The sequence below is a fragment of the Phymastichus coffea genome, unplaced genomic scaffold, assembly GCF_024137745.1.
Source record: "Phymastichus coffea isolate CEN01 unplaced genomic scaffold, Cenicafe_Pcof_1.1 PCOF00095, whole genome shotgun sequence".
Classification (NCBI taxonomy): Eukaryota; Metazoa; Arthropoda; class Insecta; order Hymenoptera; family Eulophidae; genus Phymastichus; species Phymastichus coffea.
In genome coordinates this window covers 134,899-155,610 of record NW_026706906.1, presented here as the reverse complement: position 1 = coordinate 155,610, position 20,712 = coordinate 134,899, and the positions used below count along the sequence as shown (strand labels likewise).

General features: G+C 31.9%; 5 protein-coding genes across 6 annotated transcripts; 2 read left to right on the top strand and 3 right to left on the bottom strand.

The window, feature by feature from the left end:
* Positions 1-136: 136 nt before the first annotated feature.
* Positions 137-3,513, bottom strand: LOC131669644 (mesencephalic astrocyte-derived neurotrophic factor homolog). Its single transcript, XM_058944677.1, has 5 exons — positions 2,790-3,513; positions 2,361-2,461; positions 1,833-1,957; positions 1,623-1,764; positions 137-1,260 (listed from the first exon to the last, which is right to left on the bottom strand). Exons 2-5 carry the CDS (start codon positions 2,440-2,442, stop codon positions 1,085-1,087), a joined length of 525 nt encoding a protein of 174 aa, XP_058800660.1. The 5' UTR covers positions 2,443-2,461; positions 2,790-3,513; the 3' UTR covers positions 137-1,084.
* A 420-nt stretch (positions 3,514-3,933) lies between these two features.
* Positions 3,934-8,963, bottom strand: LOC131669641 (endoribonuclease CG2145-like). 2 transcript variants are annotated; one of them, XM_058944672.1, is made up of 9 exons: positions 8,840-8,963; positions 8,225-8,347; positions 7,588-7,680; positions 6,864-6,959; positions 6,641-6,706; positions 5,792-6,553; positions 5,076-5,343; positions 4,500-4,917; positions 3,934-4,420 (listed from the first exon to the last, which is right to left on the bottom strand). In XM_058944672.1, the coding sequence occupies exons 1-9, from the start codon at positions 8,883-8,885 to the stop codon at positions 4,187-4,189; spliced, it is 2,106 nt and encodes a 701-aa protein (XP_058800655.1). In that variant the 5' UTR covers positions 8,886-8,963; the 3' UTR covers positions 3,934-4,186. The 2 variants fall into 2 exon arrangements, with proteins under 2 accessions (XP_058800655.1, XP_058800656.1); XM_058944673.1 differs by lacking the exon at positions 7,588-7,680 and having other exon boundaries at positions 3,936-4,420.
* A 304-nt stretch (positions 8,964-9,267) lies between these two features.
* LOC131669640 (DDB1- and CUL4-associated factor 6-like) lies at positions 9,268-16,552 on the bottom strand. Its single transcript, XM_058944671.1, has 15 exons — positions 15,780-16,552; positions 15,518-15,672; positions 15,037-15,154; positions 14,780-14,958; positions 14,577-14,712; positions 14,335-14,495; positions 14,083-14,254; positions 13,383-13,968; positions 13,190-13,299; positions 13,033-13,125; positions 12,903-12,963; positions 12,692-12,829; positions 11,806-12,058; positions 11,635-11,740; positions 9,268-10,680 (listed from the first exon to the last, which is right to left on the bottom strand). Exons 1-15 carry the CDS (start codon positions 15,868-15,870, stop codon positions 10,634-10,636), a joined length of 2,406 nt encoding a protein of 801 aa, XP_058800654.1. The 5' UTR covers positions 15,871-16,552; the 3' UTR covers positions 9,268-10,633.
* On the top strand, positions 16,553-18,060 carry LOC131669643 (phosphatidylinositol-glycan biosynthesis class F protein). The gene is made up of 3 exons (XM_058944676.1): positions 16,553-16,691; positions 16,968-17,130; positions 17,195-18,060. The coding sequence occupies exon 3, from the start codon at positions 17,208-17,210 to the stop codon at positions 17,898-17,900; it is 693 nt and encodes a 230-aa protein (XP_058800659.1). The 5' UTR covers positions 16,553-16,691; positions 16,968-17,130; positions 17,195-17,207; the 3' UTR covers positions 17,901-18,060.
* Positions 18,061-18,331: 271 nt separating this feature from the next.
* On the top strand, positions 18,332-20,689 carry LOC131669642 (alcohol dehydrogenase class-3). The gene is made up of 7 exons (XM_058944674.1): positions 18,332-18,570; positions 18,821-19,064; positions 19,179-19,399; positions 19,467-19,683; positions 19,779-19,909; positions 19,977-20,251; positions 20,322-20,689. Exons 1-7 carry the CDS (start codon positions 18,550-18,552, stop codon positions 20,344-20,346), a joined length of 1,134 nt encoding a protein of 377 aa, XP_058800657.1. The 5' UTR covers positions 18,332-18,549; the 3' UTR covers positions 20,347-20,689.
* The last annotated feature ends 23 nt before the right edge of the window (positions 20,690-20,712 follow it).

Genomic DNA, 20,712 nt, shown 5'->3' with positions numbered 1-20,712 from the left:
TTTTATAAATAAAGATCAGTTTATTATAAACACATGTATATATGAATATATGTATATGTATATGTGTGTGTACACACACACACATATATATATATATATATATATATATATATATATATATATATATATAGTCACACACAAACACACACACTTATTGCATCAACATTTACTTTACAGTTTTCATGTGATATTTTTGTCATTACTTTGTTGTCACAATCATGACGCAGATGCAAAAATGTACAACTGTCAAATATTTATTTAAGGATATTACGAGATGTTAAAAATGTTTGGTCGAACTTTTTACAACGTCAATGTAGATAACTCTCATTGGTCAGTAATAAATATAATTTTTACATAAGTACATTTGAAAGTCAATGTCATAATCGAATCGTTATTATTCAATGTGATGTAAATTAATACAAAATTATTTATGATTAGTTTGAAACGTAAATTTTTCTCAGACGAGTAGTCTTCATATCACAGACATATAAGTCTGTTAAGATGCCTATAGTTATAAGGAAGTTAATCATTTGCACATGCTTAAATGTATCTATCCCATTAAAGAGAAGATTGAAGACTTATTTCGAATCATTTTTTGACGACATTTCTGTTGTTAAATTTCATTAATAAGCTTTGTTAATTAAGCTTCTTGGATAGTTACCAACCAAAGTCTTTAATAAAAAATAAAAATAGATTTAGTCACGGGCAAAATGCAACAGAAACTTCCAATATACTTAATCTTTCTCCCTCGAGACAGGTGATCTAAATAAGACTATCTCATAACCAAATATAATTAATAACTACCTATAAAAGTAATGGAAGATTCCTATCAGACAAAGCTCAACAAATGTCAATTCGAGGCAATTATGAGTATCACTGGTTTTTAACTGAGATGTAAAATTACTTTGGTGAGCTTAGTAAAACCAGGATATGCTTAATCATTTATAATTGTAGAGCGCAAAACCAATACCGTTCAATAAATTAGGTGAAGAAAATTCAAATATTCTTCACACCATGAAATGATCTAAATGAAAAGGTTTTTTAAATGTAATGAGTTAATTTCATCTAAACTTCAAGGCAATGCTCATAGTTCTGATTTCGAACTTTGAGAATATTTAGGCTTTAACTCTTCTATTCTACTAATAAAATCAGATTTTTCAATACAACCATCACAAGTTTCATCCCAATCATTTAGTATTTTCTTCAAATCTCTAACTTTCAATTTCTTCAAATCCACTGTGTTCAGGTCGATTTGTTTTTCTGTAATATAACAAGACATTAATAAATTATTAAAAATAACTTTTCAATTTTTAACAAACAATTCAAAAGCTAACATATTTTCAAATAATTCTTGTAGTACTAACTATAAATTTTTGTTATACAGACACAACTTGCATTATTACGTTTTTTGGAAACCATTTACGATAAACAAAATAAATTACCATGGACAAACTTAAATTTTTGTTCATATAATTATTTGTTTCTTTGTAATATATAACTATTTATTTTATTGCTGTAACGATAAATTGAAGCTGTCAACACAAATAATAAACTAACGTTTTATTAACATACTTAATAGAAATAAATTTATTTAATTTTGTTAACTAATGGAAGATACTTACCAAATCTTAATTCACAAATTTGAGCATCTTTCTTTTTCAGCTTTTCACAAACTTTATCAGCTGGTAAAGACCATGAAAGTGGTTTACTAAGTTCTCCTAATATACCAGTAGCAGATTCCTCAAGACCTCCTAAGTAGTAACACTAAAAATATTTCTGATTAAGAATATGATTTTAAATTTATTTGCATATATCTTATTTTTATTACATACAAATCGATTTTCTTTAGATTTTGTTCCTTTACAAAATTTTTTAAAAGCTTCTTCTATTTTCTTGGGATCTTTGATTACATCATCAGCCAATGTATTTGCAAATTTCTTTACAGTTGCAATGCAAACTATAAAAAATTAGATACCATTAGAATTTTTCTATAATTAAAGTATTAATTTTAATATAAGATCAAACTTTATTGTACTTTATTCCAATATTTTTATTTTAATCATCCATGCATATTTACTCATTTTTTTAAAATTCTTTTTAACAGAAATATTACATATAAGTATTATAGACAATCATTGTAGGCAATAAAAATGTGTTGAAAGGATATAACATAAGATAATGGCGGAAAGGAAGTAACTCATAAATGAAATTATGAATGTCATGGTTATGGTAATCAATGAACAAGTCATCATGTTAAACTTATGAATAAGTTTTGCTTAGTTTGATTAAAAAAATAGTATTTGAGAGTATGTTATAAGTGAGTATATACCGAGCTATTGATGTATTAATTAATCATTTACCTTCACAATCTCCTTCTTTTAATGCTGCAACTGTACTCACAGCTACCAATATTGTTATTCCCAATAAGTATACTAACTTCATTTTTGGCTTATGTCAAAATCTACAAATAGCAGAAAATAATAATTAATTTAATAATTATAAATTTTTATGAAAATGTAAACTAAATAATTATTAACTTTTCCGATTTATTAGTAATAGATTTCTAATGGTCAATGTTGATAAATTAAAAAAACCGATACAAAAGGTATAATTAAACTAAATTGCACATTATATTGTTTGTGACAATTACAAACTTGTAAATTATAAATAAAATCTTGATGATAAATATTTCAAAAGTTTATAGGTTAGTTGAAGTTTAGGTTAAACGAGAAAATGCGAAAATGTGTTACAAAATTGACTACATAAATATAAAATTAATTAAATCTTACCTTTTTAAAAACGGAAAATGTAAAAAATTACTGTAGACTAAAATGCCGTTATACGTCGGTTAATGTTGTCTCCGAAATATGTCTATGCCGCTTACTCTACTCGTCAACTATATACTATATACATTCACTTTATACACGTTGATTTGGTTGTCAGATGCTCCTCAATCTCCCAGCTGGCGGCTGGCGATTGGTCCGAGTCTTTCATTATCTATTATTACGCTCTGCAAACGGATAGGCTCTTTTAAAAATCTACAGATTTAGCGCCAGATTTAAAATTAAAAGCTTTGTATCCGATTTCTAGACTTTTGGCCCACTCTGGAGTGTGGCCAGGCTCGCAGGCACCAAGGACAGAGGAGAGAGAAAACGTCTTAAAGCGAATGTCGAAGAACGGGCTTTTATTAGCGCAAAGGTTACAGCGAGAGCGTTGAACGCCCGACGACTTGAAGGTGTCGGATGGCGCGCTGCCACACCCGGCTCAAGCAAGCTGGACTTGCTCAGAGAAACGGTAGCCGGAACACAGCAACTGGTGCTAACTCGACTGTATCTTCTGGATAAAGCGGATTAACTCCGTCCTTCGCCCTAAGCCGATTGTTTAAATCAAAGGCGCAACCAGCGCCTTCGCTTATGCCCAGATGATGGCGGCACCGGTTGGGTACCAACCGCCACAGACTTATACTAATTTTTTGAAAATTAAGATTGGACTATTGAATAATCGTATGTAATAACAATATAATGATTGTATACAGTATTGCGTTTGGAAACGTACAGTTGTATTATAAATGTCCAGGTGAAGCTTTACGCGGAAAAAATTACTTAATTGTACTTATTGAAGCCTGGATTAAGCCTGGATTGATTTGAATTTATTATTTTATAACAGATTTCTTCCAATTAGCTACTTGTTTCACCCGAATTTATAAAGTATTTCTCGTTTAATACATTTATTATGAAAACTTTTCTAATATGTGTAATAGGACTTATTACATTCGAAAATATTATTCACTGTACTTGTAAATACTGTTATTTCTGGATCACGAGCTATTTATAAAGATGGTACCAATGATATCGATGATACCAATAGAGTTTGAGTATCACTAATATCGTTTTGTTACGGGCATTGGATTGATTTAATTGAACGACGAAGACCATTTGATATAAGTATGGGAAAGGATTAATAAATATATAAATAGATGTCTGGACACGTTGATGATTAAAAAAAGTTTTATATAAATTTCGCTCAAGTTGATACACACGCAGTGTATACTTATCGAAAAATGTGTATGTATACTTGTAGTTGGTTATTCTATTATTAATTATTTTTACAATTATATTAGAAATATAGAGAAAAACATTGCATTAATATCACATTCGGAAACATTCATGGCTAGAATGTAAGTAAATTACAGCAACGGAAGTGCCACATCAATCAAGTAATTGTTATTTTGCTTAAAAGCTTGAGTGGAAATAAATAATTTCGCGCCGCCTAGGGATACAGGACAATAGCCATTGAATCTCGCGTGCATGCACACAGTATAAAGAGCCATTTCGAGTTCTGGCGGTGTTCCAACGAACATCGACAAACCTTGCAGCGGTGTGTCTTCTGATTTTAAATTGACTTTTAATAGAGCACCCTTCTGTAATGGAACAAAATTAAGGAATGTATAGTGACTGAAGTTAACACAATTATTGCATAGAATCGTGAAATTTACTTACTCCACTTAAACTTAACATGTCAATGTAACCCATATAATCTACGTTGTGTTTAGATTCCTGATCAGCAACGTAAATCCAATTCTGCATACCCACGATGCCGGATGGTCCATAATTTTCGGATAAGAAAACGTGTTCGAATGACGAGGATGTATCTCCAAAAATAGTGAACCATATAGTTCTTAGAAGTTCTTTCTGATCATAATCATTTGATTTGACGTAATGCTTTTCTGATAGCCAATTAAGAGCTTTCTTCATAGTAGGGGTTTTCATAACTTCGTCCAAAAAGGCATTTTCTTTGTTTTGTTTGTCAAAAGATGCAATTTCTTTTTGGGTGCCGTTTCTCTGGTAATTATTATAAAGAGCTTTGAGCTTTGACACTGTTGGTAGAGATTCCAAGCCGGGCTTAACGATGAATAATCTGGAAAATTAATATCTCGAGTCAGTTCAGTCAGATTGAATTTGGAGAACAGCTTACAAGTATTATTTATCTTACAGAATATTGCATAAATCGGGAAGTTCATGAAAGTGAAAAAATAATTGTTCTCAAAAATAATAATAATAATGCACATCACTTACGGTTCACCTGCTTCGTCGGGAAGCGGTCCGTCGATGATTGCCACACGCTTTTGTAGATTTAATTCAACATATTGGTTTATGTTTGTGTTCAGATTATCAAACAACTCTTCGCTGAGTTTCATCAAGTCATCATCTGAAATGTAATTATCCCCATCTGGGCGTGCCTCTTGCGGTTGCTCTGGTCTTCGATCGACCGGTTGCTCTGGCGTTCTACTGACCACACCATTGTGACGACCACTTTGACCACCATTGTAATTACCAGTTGGTCCTGTCAAGAATTAGATATTGATTGAAGATAGAGTCCTAATCAATTCTTTCAAATAACACGTTGATATGGCTGAACCGGGACTCACTCACTGCTTGCAAATATATACAAGTTGATACGAAAATTTTAGAAGGCTTGACGGTTAATTAAAGAACTGCTAATTAAGATTACATATAATGCAGATGAAACACGGGATCTTTGGATCAGGATTTTTACAGTAGTATTAACAATAGCTGAAACTCGTATATAAGTGATTTTATTGAAATTCGAATGAATCTACAGACAAAGCGACGCCGAACAAACAAATTGAAGACCAGTGTAGAGAACGAAATTAAAAGCAGCAATTTGGTGGGAACAAATCGAACGATAAAGTGTGGAATAAAAGCAGTCAGAAGAAGCACCGACAGAACTAGGACTATGGTATATCAGGCCGGTTGGTCATAAAAATCACCTTGGTAATTGGTCGTCGAGGGGGAGTTTGGCGATGAAGCGGCTGATGGTTGTCCATTGAAGGAGTTAGTCTGCTCGGGCTGGTTTCCAAGGGGCGCACCGTTATTGGAGGGTGCAGCATCCGGTGCTCCATTGTTGTAGTAGTAGTTGTTGGTGATGCTGGTGGTGGGAGTGCCGGGGGCCGGAGCACTCGGGTAGGTGTGCACACCGTGGCTGTTGGGCCGGAAAATGCTGCTGATGGCATGGTCGACGATGGCGTTGGTGGCGCCGGCTGCCACTCCACCTGCCACACCACTGGCGATGTAGGTACCGATGCCCGGACGACCACCTCTACTCGAGCTACGGCTGTCCGGGAGCACGTAGACCGTGTGCGAAGGAGGCTGGCTGTAGGTTGGCGGATGGTACACCCCGGACGTCGGCGGGTGGTACCCACCACTTGGCGGATGATAGGCTGCGGCGTTCGTTGGTGCGTGGTAAACCCCTCCGCTACTCACCGGATGATAGCCAGCGCCTATCGGTGGATGGTAGCCACCGCTGCTTGGCGGGTGGTAGCTACCGCTGCTTGGCGGATGGTACACTCCACCATTGTTCACCGGATGATAGCCACCGGTCGAAGGGAAAGACGAACTGCCAAGATTGCTTGGATGAGGATGATTGGGTTGGTTTATCGGATAAGGAGGCGCCGAATGCGTGCCCGTCGAAGTACCGTGGCTTCCGAAACCGTTGTTCACGTGAGGATTGTACGCAGGTTGCCGCTCGTAAGCTGCAATTGCCATTTTAGCATTTCGCCATTGCGACTAACAAATCTCTGCATCGCTTACTCTGCCGTCGCTGGTAAAAATAAACTTACGGTTATTGTGAGTTGCGGACGCGCTGCTTTGTTGGTGTCGTTCATTTACCACGCCGCTAGGCCGGCCTGTTGATCATAACCATTCGCTATCATCTTTTATTCAGAATTCCTAAATAATCTCAGGTTCTCAACTTGAACGATTAAATTACTGTACTAACTTTCGTACTTATATCTCATAAATGACGTCGAGCATCCGAAAAATATTTCCAAATAGAAATCTTACCGAAATTAGAAGAGTGCGTATTTGTTGGGTGATACGAAGGCGCACTTGGTGTGTAAGAGGGTCGAGGTGCCGGATTGTACGACGGATTGTAGTTTGCTAGAATATTACAATTATTTTTAATTACTTATCCGGTCAACAAATGCGTGGCTTATATTATGTTAAGATAGTACTTCAAATAATAAACTTTTTATAATTATATTACACCAAAGTTATTCCTTCAAATTTATTATAATTCAAATGGTATATAAGCTAATATTCTAACTAACGAGACTTTGGTGAGTTTTGAAAACATTTAATTTGAGAAGCATTTCTTCATTCAGACTTATTAGTTTGAAAGAAGTGATTCATGAGAAAATGATGCACTGCTTGTATATACGATATCTATAATTTAACTTTAATAACAGCGATTGATGAGCAATAGCCATTGATATACGACAAGCACTAAGAATTTTTATAAATTGAGGTCTCAAGATTCATAAATATTATTGACCGTTGGAAGTCATATTTCATATAAGCAATTGCAAAATTGAACAATATTCGTAAATACTTGTTTAAACTGGTTTTGAATAGTGCTTTGAATGATCAAACTTACAATAAATAGTAAAATTCTTATATATCGGTTTACGCGTGAATTTTATTATATTATATGCCTTTGATACGCAGAATTTTTGTTTACAAAGGAAAATATGCGCGAATAAAGGATCTATATATAGAAGACAGTTACCTGGTAGAGAAGGTCTGCCAGATTCGGCATGCAAAAAATTCGATGACGATGTCCTTGATCCTGAATTGAAGGAAGTCGACGAAGGTCTGTCAACTGTGCATTGTACGAACGATTGAGTGCACAAGTACGAACAAAGTTAATGCCGATTCAAAATTTTCACGAAATAAAAGTAGAGCATAACTAGCATGTCTGATAGCTATCGCACCGATTATTATTGAAATAAGTGTAACATATCGCCTTAGGAATGTCGATGCTTAAAATTGAATTACGCTAGCTCCTCGTGTCGCAGCTCTATCAGCCAATTTTCAGCTCATTTATCGTATTTTTATATACGGCATACATCACTTATCCTCTCTCGGCTTACATGGCATTCTTGCGATAATTTCCAGCCTGGCAGTTTATGTCGTGCCGCTTATAATGAATGCCATATTGCATATATTTGCAAATAATTAAAAAATTTCATTGAATGTTGGCTATTGCTCATTTACAGTTGAATCAATTTCGAACAAATATAGCTACAATTACGATACTAACGAGGAAATTTGAACAAAGCGCAAAAGCATATTAAAGCAATCGTAACTTTCAGCTGAACTTATGAGTAATCGCACTGAAATAGTGTTTTAATCATTTTCCTTACTGGAAGTGCGTGACGGCGTATTATGGCTTGTAGTATGCCCCCATGATGTTGATGGCCTTGATCGAGATCCACCAAAAGTTCTTGATCCCCCACCGCCACTATATTTTTTAGCATTTGCGCAATCTGTAAACATTTGCAAATTTTTATTGTTATTATGTATTTATGCGTACCTATTTCAATCTTGTGACTATGAAAGCAATTTTTTTTCTTAAAGTACAAAGAGTATCGTATTTTTCATTCGGTTTAGCTTCAAACATTCTTTAATCCTAACAAATTTGAAATACCTGCTGATAATATTAAACGGTCACGATATATTTTAGAGCCTTTATTTTCACGACAACTCAAATAATTTATTAATATGCTTTTGGACAATAATCATTCTCGTACATAGATAGATCATTTTTTGTAAACCCTTAATTCAATAGTTCTCAAATACATAGTCATTGCAGAACTTGTGCTTTTAAATATTTAAATTGAAGATACTTTATTATGATAAGAATAAGTGCGTGTATAAAAAACAACAATAGAAAGAAGGAAAGAAATAGAGAATTGACGAAAAACAAAAAAACATTTTTTCACCGTGTTCTAAATTAATTGTGAATAAATATAACTTACGTAACACAAATAGAAAAATAAAAATTTGTAATAATCTTAGCTCCATTATTATATGTAGGTAGTAACAAAGCGGTTATAGTACTGAAGTGTGCACCGCGCAGATTGGACCGAAACTAAAGCGCGATCATCATTGATGTTTATATAAGATTGCTTTTTTACTCTCACTATCGCGAGCCAACTTCTCAGAAGACAGCTGTGTTTGAGAATCAGTAAGCACGTATTTCCCTGCGCGATATATAGCCAACTGATGGCAGGAGGTCATGTTGTTTTGGTCATGAACGTCAGTACGTATCTATGATCGTAACGTTAAAATATAGAAAATACCATATACAACATTTTCTACATTTTTTATTTCGTCAAAATACATTAATAACTCATATTTTTCAAAAATTACACTAATTTATTATTCTTTAATATTAATTTTTATTTCTTACATACTAAAGATCGCTCATGTGATGCTTCGTTCGGAAAGTGATGAGTTTTATTATATAGAAGGCAATAACGTCTATAAAATTTACTAAAAATAACATCAATATGAAAAATTAATTTAACAAGTTTCAACTACCTGAATTCGCGAAAATTTCAATCGTTTCAAATATAAAATTATAAAGAAAATTACAAACCGAATATTATATAAAAATAAGGATGAAAGAGTGACAAAAATCTGAAAGACTACAATGTATAAATTAAGTTTTATTTTGTTCAGCTTATTAACTATTTACACAATAGATTTGCAAACATGTTTTACTTACAACTCCTCAATTACTTTCCATGGAGGCACCTTTTACACATTAGTGTACAATATTCGCAGATATTATTTGAAAATATTTTCACTGTATGTATTATGCGCCAAAACGTATCAAGTAGCATTTTTATACTTCATATTAAATAAAACAAGTCCACAAAATTATTATTTACAAACGTCATAATGCAGATTTTGAAAATTTTTTATTTTGAAATATAGTTGAATAGGTTTTATAATTCTGGCAAATGCTACAAGGCTATTTAAAACGTTCAACTACTTTAGAAAGTAATATTAATAAACTATGCCTATTTTCATTGAATTAATTTAGGAGATTAAATATATCTAGTTTAACACTGAATTTAGAATAGTTGATTTCAGTATTTTGTATATTACATGTATTAGTTTTAAATTCAAGAAAATCACAACGTATTTGAAAATAAAGGACCTACAATGATTATTTTTTAAATCTTTTTGTTAGTTAACAAAAAAAATTAAAAAGAAATAACTTGATCTAAAAACATAATTTCTGTAATAATTGCACAAATTTAACGACATATAGAAATTATCAAATCCTTCGGGATATGTATAGTATAATATGATTCAATAAAGAGAATAGATATTCATATTTTTATAAAACATAAGGCACATATTTTTTCATTAAAAGTTGTCTGCAGAATAAAATATAGTAATTCAACAAGATTCCAAATATATTTAAAAAAATCAAATTAAATCTTAATTATAGTGACAAACGAATATAATATTGCACCTAAGATCGTAGGATATTTTGTAATTACAGTTATATATTTGAACTATTGTAATCGCTTTAACAAAATCAGCGTATATATACGAGTAAGATCATGTCGTCAATGATATGTTGAAAAGTGTTATTTTAAAATAAATACTTTCGTTTATCTATTTATCATTACCAAAACTTATTGCATTTTAATTATTAATTATTTGACAATTCAATTGTAAATTTATCAGTAAATAGTTTTTTTTTAATAACCATCGTTAACTTATTTTTTAAATGTCTTTCACCAATAATTTTATTACGGACAATCTTCATCTCCACTTCTTCTTGCATGTCGACCTCGGCCTAAAAATAAACATACACTTATTAAGAAAAATCTACTAGTTATTTACAAATGTATAACAATATATAAAAATTAAAAAATGAATATACTATACATATTGTGTACATTTCTACTGTTTCGACTTATATATGTTATTAATGATTTGAAATTAGGTAAAAATGCAGGGTATTTGCAATAAAATGAGTTTGGAATAATTTTTTTGGATCGAGGACAATTATTGTTAATTTTCTACTAAATAATAACATATTAACTCTTTCTTTCAAATCAAATTTTAAATCATATTACTCTGCAAACCTATAAATGGGTTCACAAGTAAAACATTCTTGGTGTATTATTGTACTTAATAATTCTTTTTGAGATTGATGCTGCATTTTTTTATAATAATAAAAAAAGATAAATGCAAAAGAAGACATATATAATAGATCAGACCGCACTCAACATGTTAATTAAAACGTTAAAGCGAACAAGAATTTAATATAATTGCTGTAATAATTTCTTACAATTGCTGTAAGTTTCCTAGTATATTATAGTATAAGCTTTTTCATTTATTAATTTATTAGAAATAATCTATATTCAAATCGTGATTGTCACAGAACATCAAAAATTGTTTTCCATCATCAAAGTGTATAAAAAAATGGAAAACCTAGTTTAACAAATGAAATCGTTTAAATAAAAAGTGGTCTACTTTAAATACAGATGAAAAAAGGTCGAATGCGTCTGGAAAAATCATATTTTTTCTGAAAGACAATTTTGAAATGTATAATTAATGCAACAAATCAAAACTATGTTAGAGCACTTGTAAATAACGAAATAATTCATTGTGATTTAGATTATAACTGTTATTACGGCATGATAAGACAAATTCAACCAGTGGATCCGTGTCAACAAATTAACTTCACGATATTAATTACAAAGAAATAAAAGTAGATAACGGGTATGAACTTAATTTTTAATACCTCTTCTTATTTGATTAAGACAGGCCAGCATCCTTATCATGAAAACCGCTGGTACGGTAATTGTATCTTTGGTTTCTTCAAGCATAACGGCATTCCTTTTTTTCAACTACAATCCAAGATTTTATTATAAAATTTCTCGTTTATTGATTGAAAAAAATAATATCAACTTACATCTTCAGCAAACTTCTCATCAAAATTCGACTCTTCATTAATGGGAGCCCACAGTTTGACGTCATAATCGATGCCAGAGGTGGCTAACATAGGTAGGAAGGGATGAGGTTGTACGCAATTAACAACGTGTTGATCTGCTTCAAGGAGCATACAAAGCTTTGCTGATTCGCGATCCCAGATGAATACGTGGCCGCAGTCGCTTCCCGACATCACAAAATCGTTGCCCCAGAAATTGGCTTCCTTAATCATCGTCCTAAAGAAACTATAGTCACAAACGAAGGGAAAGACAAGATATGAGAATAGAATAGGGGCTGATATCAACAGCCCACCTGTCCACTTCAGAGGCTTCGCTATTTACATGGGGGTATAGCAAGTCGTGCTGAGAGTTGTTTTTAGAGAAAAGATGAGTCTTTCTCACACAGAACGGGACCACCTTTGATAATTTTACGTATTTTTGTGATACCATCTCGTCCTCAATGGACTCGTGCTTGACAAAAAAACTTAGACAATGTTACGACTAATAAATGATGATGCTGGATGCAATATTATTCTTTACATTCTACTAGGTTTAATTTATCATAATATTATATCCAACTGAAAGTTACTTTCATAGTATAATATTATACATTTATAAAACAAGACAACATTTTGAGATGAGTTATTTGTGAAGTTAAAATTGCTCATTGTGAAGTTACGGTTTTATATTAAGGAATGTAAGTTAAGTGAAATGAATGATTCCTAGGGAAATTCATTTTGTGAAACTCAAGTATTATATGAATGACTGATAATCCAAATCCAGACATTTATGGCGTTTATAAAATCAACTCCGTTTGTTCTACGTGAATTAACTAGATTAAAAAATTCGAGCAACTTGGTAAAATCCCACCTTGCATTGCGATGTCCCATATACTTTTGTTTTACTTGAAGATCCGATAAACAATTATCATCTAAACTGTCTAAACCTTGGGCTGCTCTAACATTCTCTATAGCTTCATCCATTTCTGTTTCAATAGGATTGATTGCACTGTCAAGAAGACATGAAATATAAATAAATTAAGAAAAAATTATTGTGTTTGTTAGACAAAAGAAAAACTTACCGCCTGTCTTCATCGAAATCTTCATCATCACTGTCATTATAAACATCTTCATCTGTGGCTGCTTTGAAATAAAATGAACAGATATTTTGAGCAAAACCTTCTTTAAGTAATTGTTATTAATCAAGCTAACCTTCATGGGTTATCCTACAGGTAGGAGGCTTGAAGTTGGAATTACTTGGTCCCGGAGCAGAATAATTACTGCTGGAAGGTCCTACACATGCTTCTGCAAGAATGATTTCAGTGTCATAATATTCTTTTCTACTTTGCAACCAATATTAAAATTTTACCAGGTTGATATCCATCTCTTGTTACTTCATCTGCAACACCTAGAGAAATTGTAGCACTAGTAGAACTTTTATCTGAATATGTCAATTTTACAGCTGGTTCAGTACCATGTCTAAAATTAACAGAAAGAAGATTATTTAAAAATCATAGCTAAAGAAAAAAAATAAAAAATACATAAGTATAAAATTAAGATACCTTTCAAGGAATCCATCTCTCATAGTAGTTAATCTATCTTGTAAATTTTCCATCATATTGCTACTACTAGAATTACTTTCGACAGTAGGAGATTCAGTTTCATTGGAATTTTGTACATTGATAGATTCCATATGTGGTTCGCTATGGATCAAAGATAATACTTCAGAGCTTCTTTCTTCTGATTGATTATGTTCAATATCCATAGGCACTGGTAGCTCATCGACATAAGAAGAATCTAGAGTAGGATTATCTTGATCATTGGCTTCGTTGGCTGCAAGTTGAGAATTTTCTGCAATTTCTGGATTTATTTCCAACGTATTAGTTGATTCAGTATTCGTAGATGCTAATTCATTCTCTACACCATTGCTTATCTCTATTTGGTTACTAGAGTTTTCCTGATTGGTATCCTCATTATTATTGACGGTTCTATTAATTATGTTTTGTTGATCAATAACATTTTCAATACTCTCGTCACCAGCACTGCTTAGAGCAGCTCTAGTTGCTGGATCATTTAGCATTCTACTTAGTACATCAGTCATTCGTTGCATTAAAGAAGTGTGTAGAACTGGCCGTGCTTGAGCTATCTCTAAAATTAATATGTACATTCAAAAGTGAAAAAATGATTATGACAACAATATACGTTCTTTTTTCTACTTTTGATTAGAAAATATTACATTTTAAATTAAATAAATATTATTACCTGTTCCACTATGTCGACCACCTTCTCGTTCTGGTCTAGCATCGGGTCCCGTATCAGACCAATCACCACGTAATCTTAAACGTCGAACAGGCTGTGGAGATCTAAGGGGTGGTTTTTTACCTTTATTTTTACCTGACATCAATTCTTTTTTCAATTGTGTACTACCTTGTTCCTTTAATTGAGATTCAATAATTTACAAGTGTATATTGTACACTGTACTACAATGCAATAGATTGATATATATAAACTTACTTTTAGGCTGAACAAGTAGAGATGGTCACTACTATAACTGACAAGTACATCATGTCCATCAGGACTATAACTAAGAGATGTGATCCTACAGGAATTACCTTCAAATTCAGGAACAGTAAAAGTGCACAATGGCTTACCATTAATACCATTGTCTACCCAACCTTTTCAATTACATATGAATACATATAATTTTATTTCAATATTTTATACACTTATTTATAAGATATTAAATGTAAATGTACCAGTTGCTGGTGTTCTAAGCATTCTTCTATCAAATGTTCTTACTGTGCTATCAGAACATCCTATTGCAATTTGATGTGACAATACTGGATTGACTGACAATGCAGTTATTGCTTTTTGACATAAGATAAGGATATCCTGAATAGAAAAAAATATCCATTAATGAAGAATATCTCAACATCCTGTCTGAACAAAAAACCTCTACCTCTTTACATCTAGTAGCATTGCATTTATCTTTGATACGTAGATCAAACCACCTCACAGTACCATCTTCTCCGCAACTTAAAAAACTATGTGGTTCAGTAGGAATTGTTGCTATTTCATATGTTGTTCCACTATGACAAGTGAACTGGTTATTAAAAGTTTCTGTTTTCCTCATTAAGTCTGAAAATATGTATGCAACATTAATATTTTATCAAAGTTAAAACGTTTATTTAAACTTGATATATAATGTTAATTCACCTGTGTATAAAATGATACCATCCCCGCTACAGGAAACGATACGATGATCTCCGTTATTGGGCAAGAATTTGGCACTAAATATATTTGCTTTATGACTAGTTTTGTAATTTGTAAGTACCTAAAACATTAAACAATTTTTTAATAACAATATAACTAATAATTTTACTTTTCTTCATAAAATCAGTTTCAAAATTTATTCATAGATGCATCTATTGGCAAAAAATGATTCCATCAGATGGTGCTCTTGAAAGAGCCATGAATGTCAAAAAGATAAAAATAGATTAGACTCAGACGACATCTGAACTTAAAACTCAAGACAATCTTAAAGAAGCAACCTACAAGGTCTTTGTTTTAGTTATTGGCATTCTTTATCAGAGTGCATTTGAAAACCATAAAGATAATATACAAAACTCTAGAATCCATAGTATTAATTTCATGCTTTATAATCAATAGCATAAATATGTTTATTTATCTGCCTTACTTGATAATTGTATGTATTTGTTAGAACTAAATGTTGATCATCACTACCAGATAAAATTAGTTCTCCAGTATTATTCCAACAGATAGAGTTTACACAACCATAATGAACCTTGAGTCTTTTTAACAATGACATACGTTGTACCAGCTGGAGACTTGCTGAAAATGAAAATATGATTTGAACAGAATAAATATTGTGCATATAATGATTACAAAAGAAAAAGTTTGGATCGTTAACCGCATAAAGTAGGAGTATTTTTACTTACATTTGCTACTGTTGTACAGCTTGACCCTTGTATTTTCATTACAGGGCTGATTATATATATCGCGAAAGACATTAGATCTGTTTCGTCGCATTTTGTTCAATCGGTGACCAGAACAACGTTATCACGTACGTATACGTACATATGAGATGAGACTAACTAAGAATCGGGCAAAGTTGCATTAAAGAAAGATCACTCGGACGGAAATAGAAAGATACTTTGCAAATTTAAAATGATAAAATTTACTACGAACGTTGCCAGCTCAAAGTGACTATTATTATACACGAACAATTAGCTTCTAACGAGACAATTTAGTAAAAAGTGATGAAAATGAAAATGTCTACCAGAGCAGACGGGAAGACCAAATGTCCTCTGTTTAGTTATTGTGCCGAGGTGCAAGTCGAAGAACGGCATTTCACTGCGTAACGACGGTTCATTGCAATATAATTGCAGCGTTCAGTATCGTTTGGCGGAGCAGATCCGATGCATCACTAAAAATAATCAAGACACTTGGTTACCGTTTTGGTTCTCCCAAAATTTGCATACGCGACGAACATTGAACAAGAACAACTGATTGAGTCTGGTTGTATATTAAGCCAATGCATCTATAAATCTACAGTACAGTATGTACTTATAGTATAAGCTACGTTATCTGCATTCTGCGTGCGCTCTGGAAAACTGTGTAGGTGTACACATGTGTTTGACTACACCATGGCACAACCTTAAATACATTGAGAACAGCTGATTGCTGCGAGTGCTGCGCTGAAGTCACTGAGCCGCCGAACAGCGAACTAAATTAATAGAAAGCGGCCAGGAGGTGGCTGCATAATTTGGCTGGCGCGATATAAATGAAATACAAAAGAAAATGGTTTTCAAATCGACAACTTAACACCTACGGTTATCTACAGTTAAAAGGTGCATACGAAACTATTTTCATTAAATATATATATCAATGCAATTGCCTTTAAATTTTCATATGCTCTCTTCATATATGTCTAAGAACTTCTACCAAAGTTTAAATATTCAACTGCTTTTTTCACGTCAAATATTTCTTTGCTCTTGCTTTTCCATTTCCGTGGATTCTGTACAATTTCTTTTATCTTTCAGTTATAAAAATTAAATGTTAGTTTTATTCATGACATCATTTTAGGACACTATCAATTTACTTTAACCTTCTTGATACTTTTGTAGGTTGCTTAAGCTCTAAAGGGAAAAAAGGAAACTTCATAAATTTTTTCATAAATAAGCATATATTTGATTTTAAAATATTAGAAAAATATTAGTCAGATATAGCATTTAGATATCAATACTCTATTCACTTGTTTTTCAATCAAAATTTTTACATTTAATTGAGGTGAGTATTTTAAATACTATGAATATTTATCTTTGGAAGTTCATTAATTGCTTCAATTTTACAGGTCTCTAACAATCATGAGAATGAAAATAGGATACCAAGATCATCAATTCCTACTCTTTCAAAGTTTGATAACTTGTACATATTTTGCAGCAATATTACTTTTTTTGTATTTTAGTGGCAATATTTACAATGTTGGGAAGTACAAATTTATTTCTATATTGATAATAATAGTATTAGCCGAATTCGTCAAAATATTCTTAGCAAATTTACAGTTAGAACAACTACCTACAGTAAAGGTAGAACAGAATTATCTAAACAAAACCAAAAGAAATGTTACTAAATTTATTAAAGATACCTTAAAATTTAGTACAGTTGCAGCTATAACAATATTTATTTATTTCATTGTCATCGTGTTATTTGGAGCACCATTGTTGACTCATCATGAAGAGACATTGATGCTTGCCCTTACTCTAACTACTCTTACATTGATACCAACAACTTTTCATTTAGGCATTGAGAATATGCTCATCTTATTTACTGGAAGTCAATCGTTACCTCATGGAATACTTCTAGAGTCTATCACATTAAACATAAAGGCTGTTATATGTGGCACATGGTGTAGTGCATTTGTTATCCCACTAGATTGGGATCGTCCCTGGCAAGCATGGCCTATACCATGTATCATAGGTGCTTTATTAGGATGTTTTGCTGGCCATTTTATAACATTGATTAAAGTTTTAATGTTAAGATTAAAGAAAAAAAGATAAGTCTAGATTTTTTGATGAAAAAAGCTTGTGAAATAACAAGTATGCAATAAAAGATATGATTTTATAAAAAATATTGTTCATTTAGTCAATCGCATATTTTATTTATTATTTTATAATTATATAAAATCAATGTTATTGAAATCTCACCAATCAAAATGATTTCATTTCTTAAGGGTATTTAAACTGTAAATAAACTTACATTAATTTATAACAAAATCCGTCTTAGAATTTTTATTAACTTTTCTTATTACTAAAACTTTTAATGAATAACTTAAGAACTTATATTGCACCAGATTATTTGTCTTTATCTTTTACATTGCGAAATAAGACGAGATTATAAGAGTATGATATAGTGTACGTGGGTATATTATACCGGCATGATCGACTGGTGGTTATTCAATACTGGTCAATGATGTGTGTACTGCCGGTTGCGAACATTTATGTTCAGTAGAATAGAATTGTCCGTGGCAAATAGCGTGTAGTGTGCAGATTATATCACGCATCTAGCATAAAGACCTAGCGAAGAACGAGATTTATAAGCATTTGACCTCCACGAAGTCGTAATAAGTTGCTGGAATATTTCTTAATCAATCAGTTGTTTTCAACGCGTAACATTGAATCTATTTATTATTTCGCAAAAATTCGAACAATGGCGGATACTATCGGCAAGGTAAAACTGGAATATTTTATTGTTAATGTATTATATTAAATAAAACAGATTATTGTGTTTAGTTTCATACATTTCTATACAAATACTTAGCTCCTTTTAATGATCTACTTGTATATCGTAATTTATAATTTAATATGCGGCATGTTTGTGATAAAATTGTCCTGTTAATTTTTATTTATAAATATATTTTCAAGTTTAATAGTATATATGATTTGCTTATTAAATTTGTATCTGTATGATTATGTTTTAGGTAATTAAATGTCGTGCTGCTGTGGCATGGGAACCAAAAAAACCTTTGTCCCTTGAAGTCATTGAAGTTGCTCCACCAAAGGCTTATGAAGTGAGAGTTAAAATCACTGCAGTTGCACTGTGTCATACCGATGCTTATACACTAGATGGTTTAGATCCTGAAGGCATTTTCCCATGCATCTTAGGTCATGAAGGTGCTGGAATAGTTGAGAGTGTTGGACATGATGTTACTGAATTCAAACCAGGTATATAAAGGACTTTAGAATTTACAACATTTGATACAGACATGAAAAATAGAAGTATTTAAATTTGTGATTTGCAATAAGTACTCATCATTTTATTATTATATTATTTTTTAGGTGACCATGTTATCCCTCTTTACATCCCACAATGCAGACACTGTAAATTTTGCAAGTCACCTAAAACAAACGTATGCAGCAAAATTCGAGTAACTCAAGGAAAAGGTGTCATGCCAGACGGAACTTCACGTTTTACTTGTAATGGAAAAACTTTGTATCATTTTATGGGTTGTTCTACATTTTCTGAATATACAGTAGTTGCTGACATATCTCTTGCAAAGGTTTATCAATGATTCCTCTATATAGAATTAAGAAATATGCAATAATATTTCAAATATTTTTAAACAGGTAGATCCATCTGCTCCATTAGATAAAATTTGCTTATTAGGTTGTGGAGTACCAACAGGATATGGAGCAGCTTTAAATACTGCAAAAGTTGAGAAAGGAAGCACTTGTGCTATCTGGGGATTAGGAGCTGTAGGCTTAGCAGTTGCAATGGGATGTAAAACAGCTGGAGCCTCTCGTATTATTGGAATTGATATCAATCCAGCTAAATTTGAAAAAGGTAAACAGTTCTTTTCCATTATATATAAAATCAGCTTATAATTAATTCAAAATAAGTGTGTAAAATTGTGATAATTGTTTGTTTTTTTTTGGTAGCAAAATCATTTGGTTTCACAGAATTTTTAAATCCTAAAGATCACACCAAACCAATTCAAGAAGTTCTTATTGAAATGATTGATGGTGGTTTGGACTATACTTTTGAATGTGTTGGAAATGTTTTAACAATGGTAAACATATTCAAATAAGACTCAAATAAAATATATTATGCAAACAATTTTGTTATTTCAATTTTAGAGAGCTGCCCTTGAATCTTGTCATAAAGGATGGGGTGTTTCTGTGATTGTTGGTGTTGCAGCAGCAGGCCAAGAAATTAGTACACGTCCATTTCAACTTGTTACTGGTAGAACTTGGAAAGGAACAGCTTTTGGTGGATGGAAATCAAAAGATAGTGTGCCTCAACTAGTGCATCAGTATATGACAAAAAAATTGATGTTAGATGAATTCATTACACACAATTTGCCTTTTGACAAAATTAACGAAGGGTTTGAACTTTTACATTCAGGAAATTGGTAAGTTTTGTTTCTATATTCTTGAAATTTTTAGTATAAAGAAATCATTAACCAAGCATTATATTTTCAGCTTGAGAGCAGTCTTGTATTATTAAACAAATATCTTTTTGTACTTTGCACACTTTCTGCAATGAAACAGATGAAAAAATATATTTTGATATTCAATGACAGTTATGCTATAATTTTTTATGATTATTAAAATATTTATAGAACATTCCTTTTTAGTATAATATAAAATATTATCCCACAATCCTTTATGCAAGCTATTATTAGAATATAAATAACTGTTTACTGATTTCAATAAAAAGATATTTTTGAGAACTATAACTTAAAATAATTTTATGATTTGAACTCTTTAAATGGAATTGCAAAGTATTTAAATAAGTAAAAACCCATATTTAACGTAAAAAACAATAACTTAACTGAAACGAATAAATTGAAACGTAAGCGAAAATAGAAAA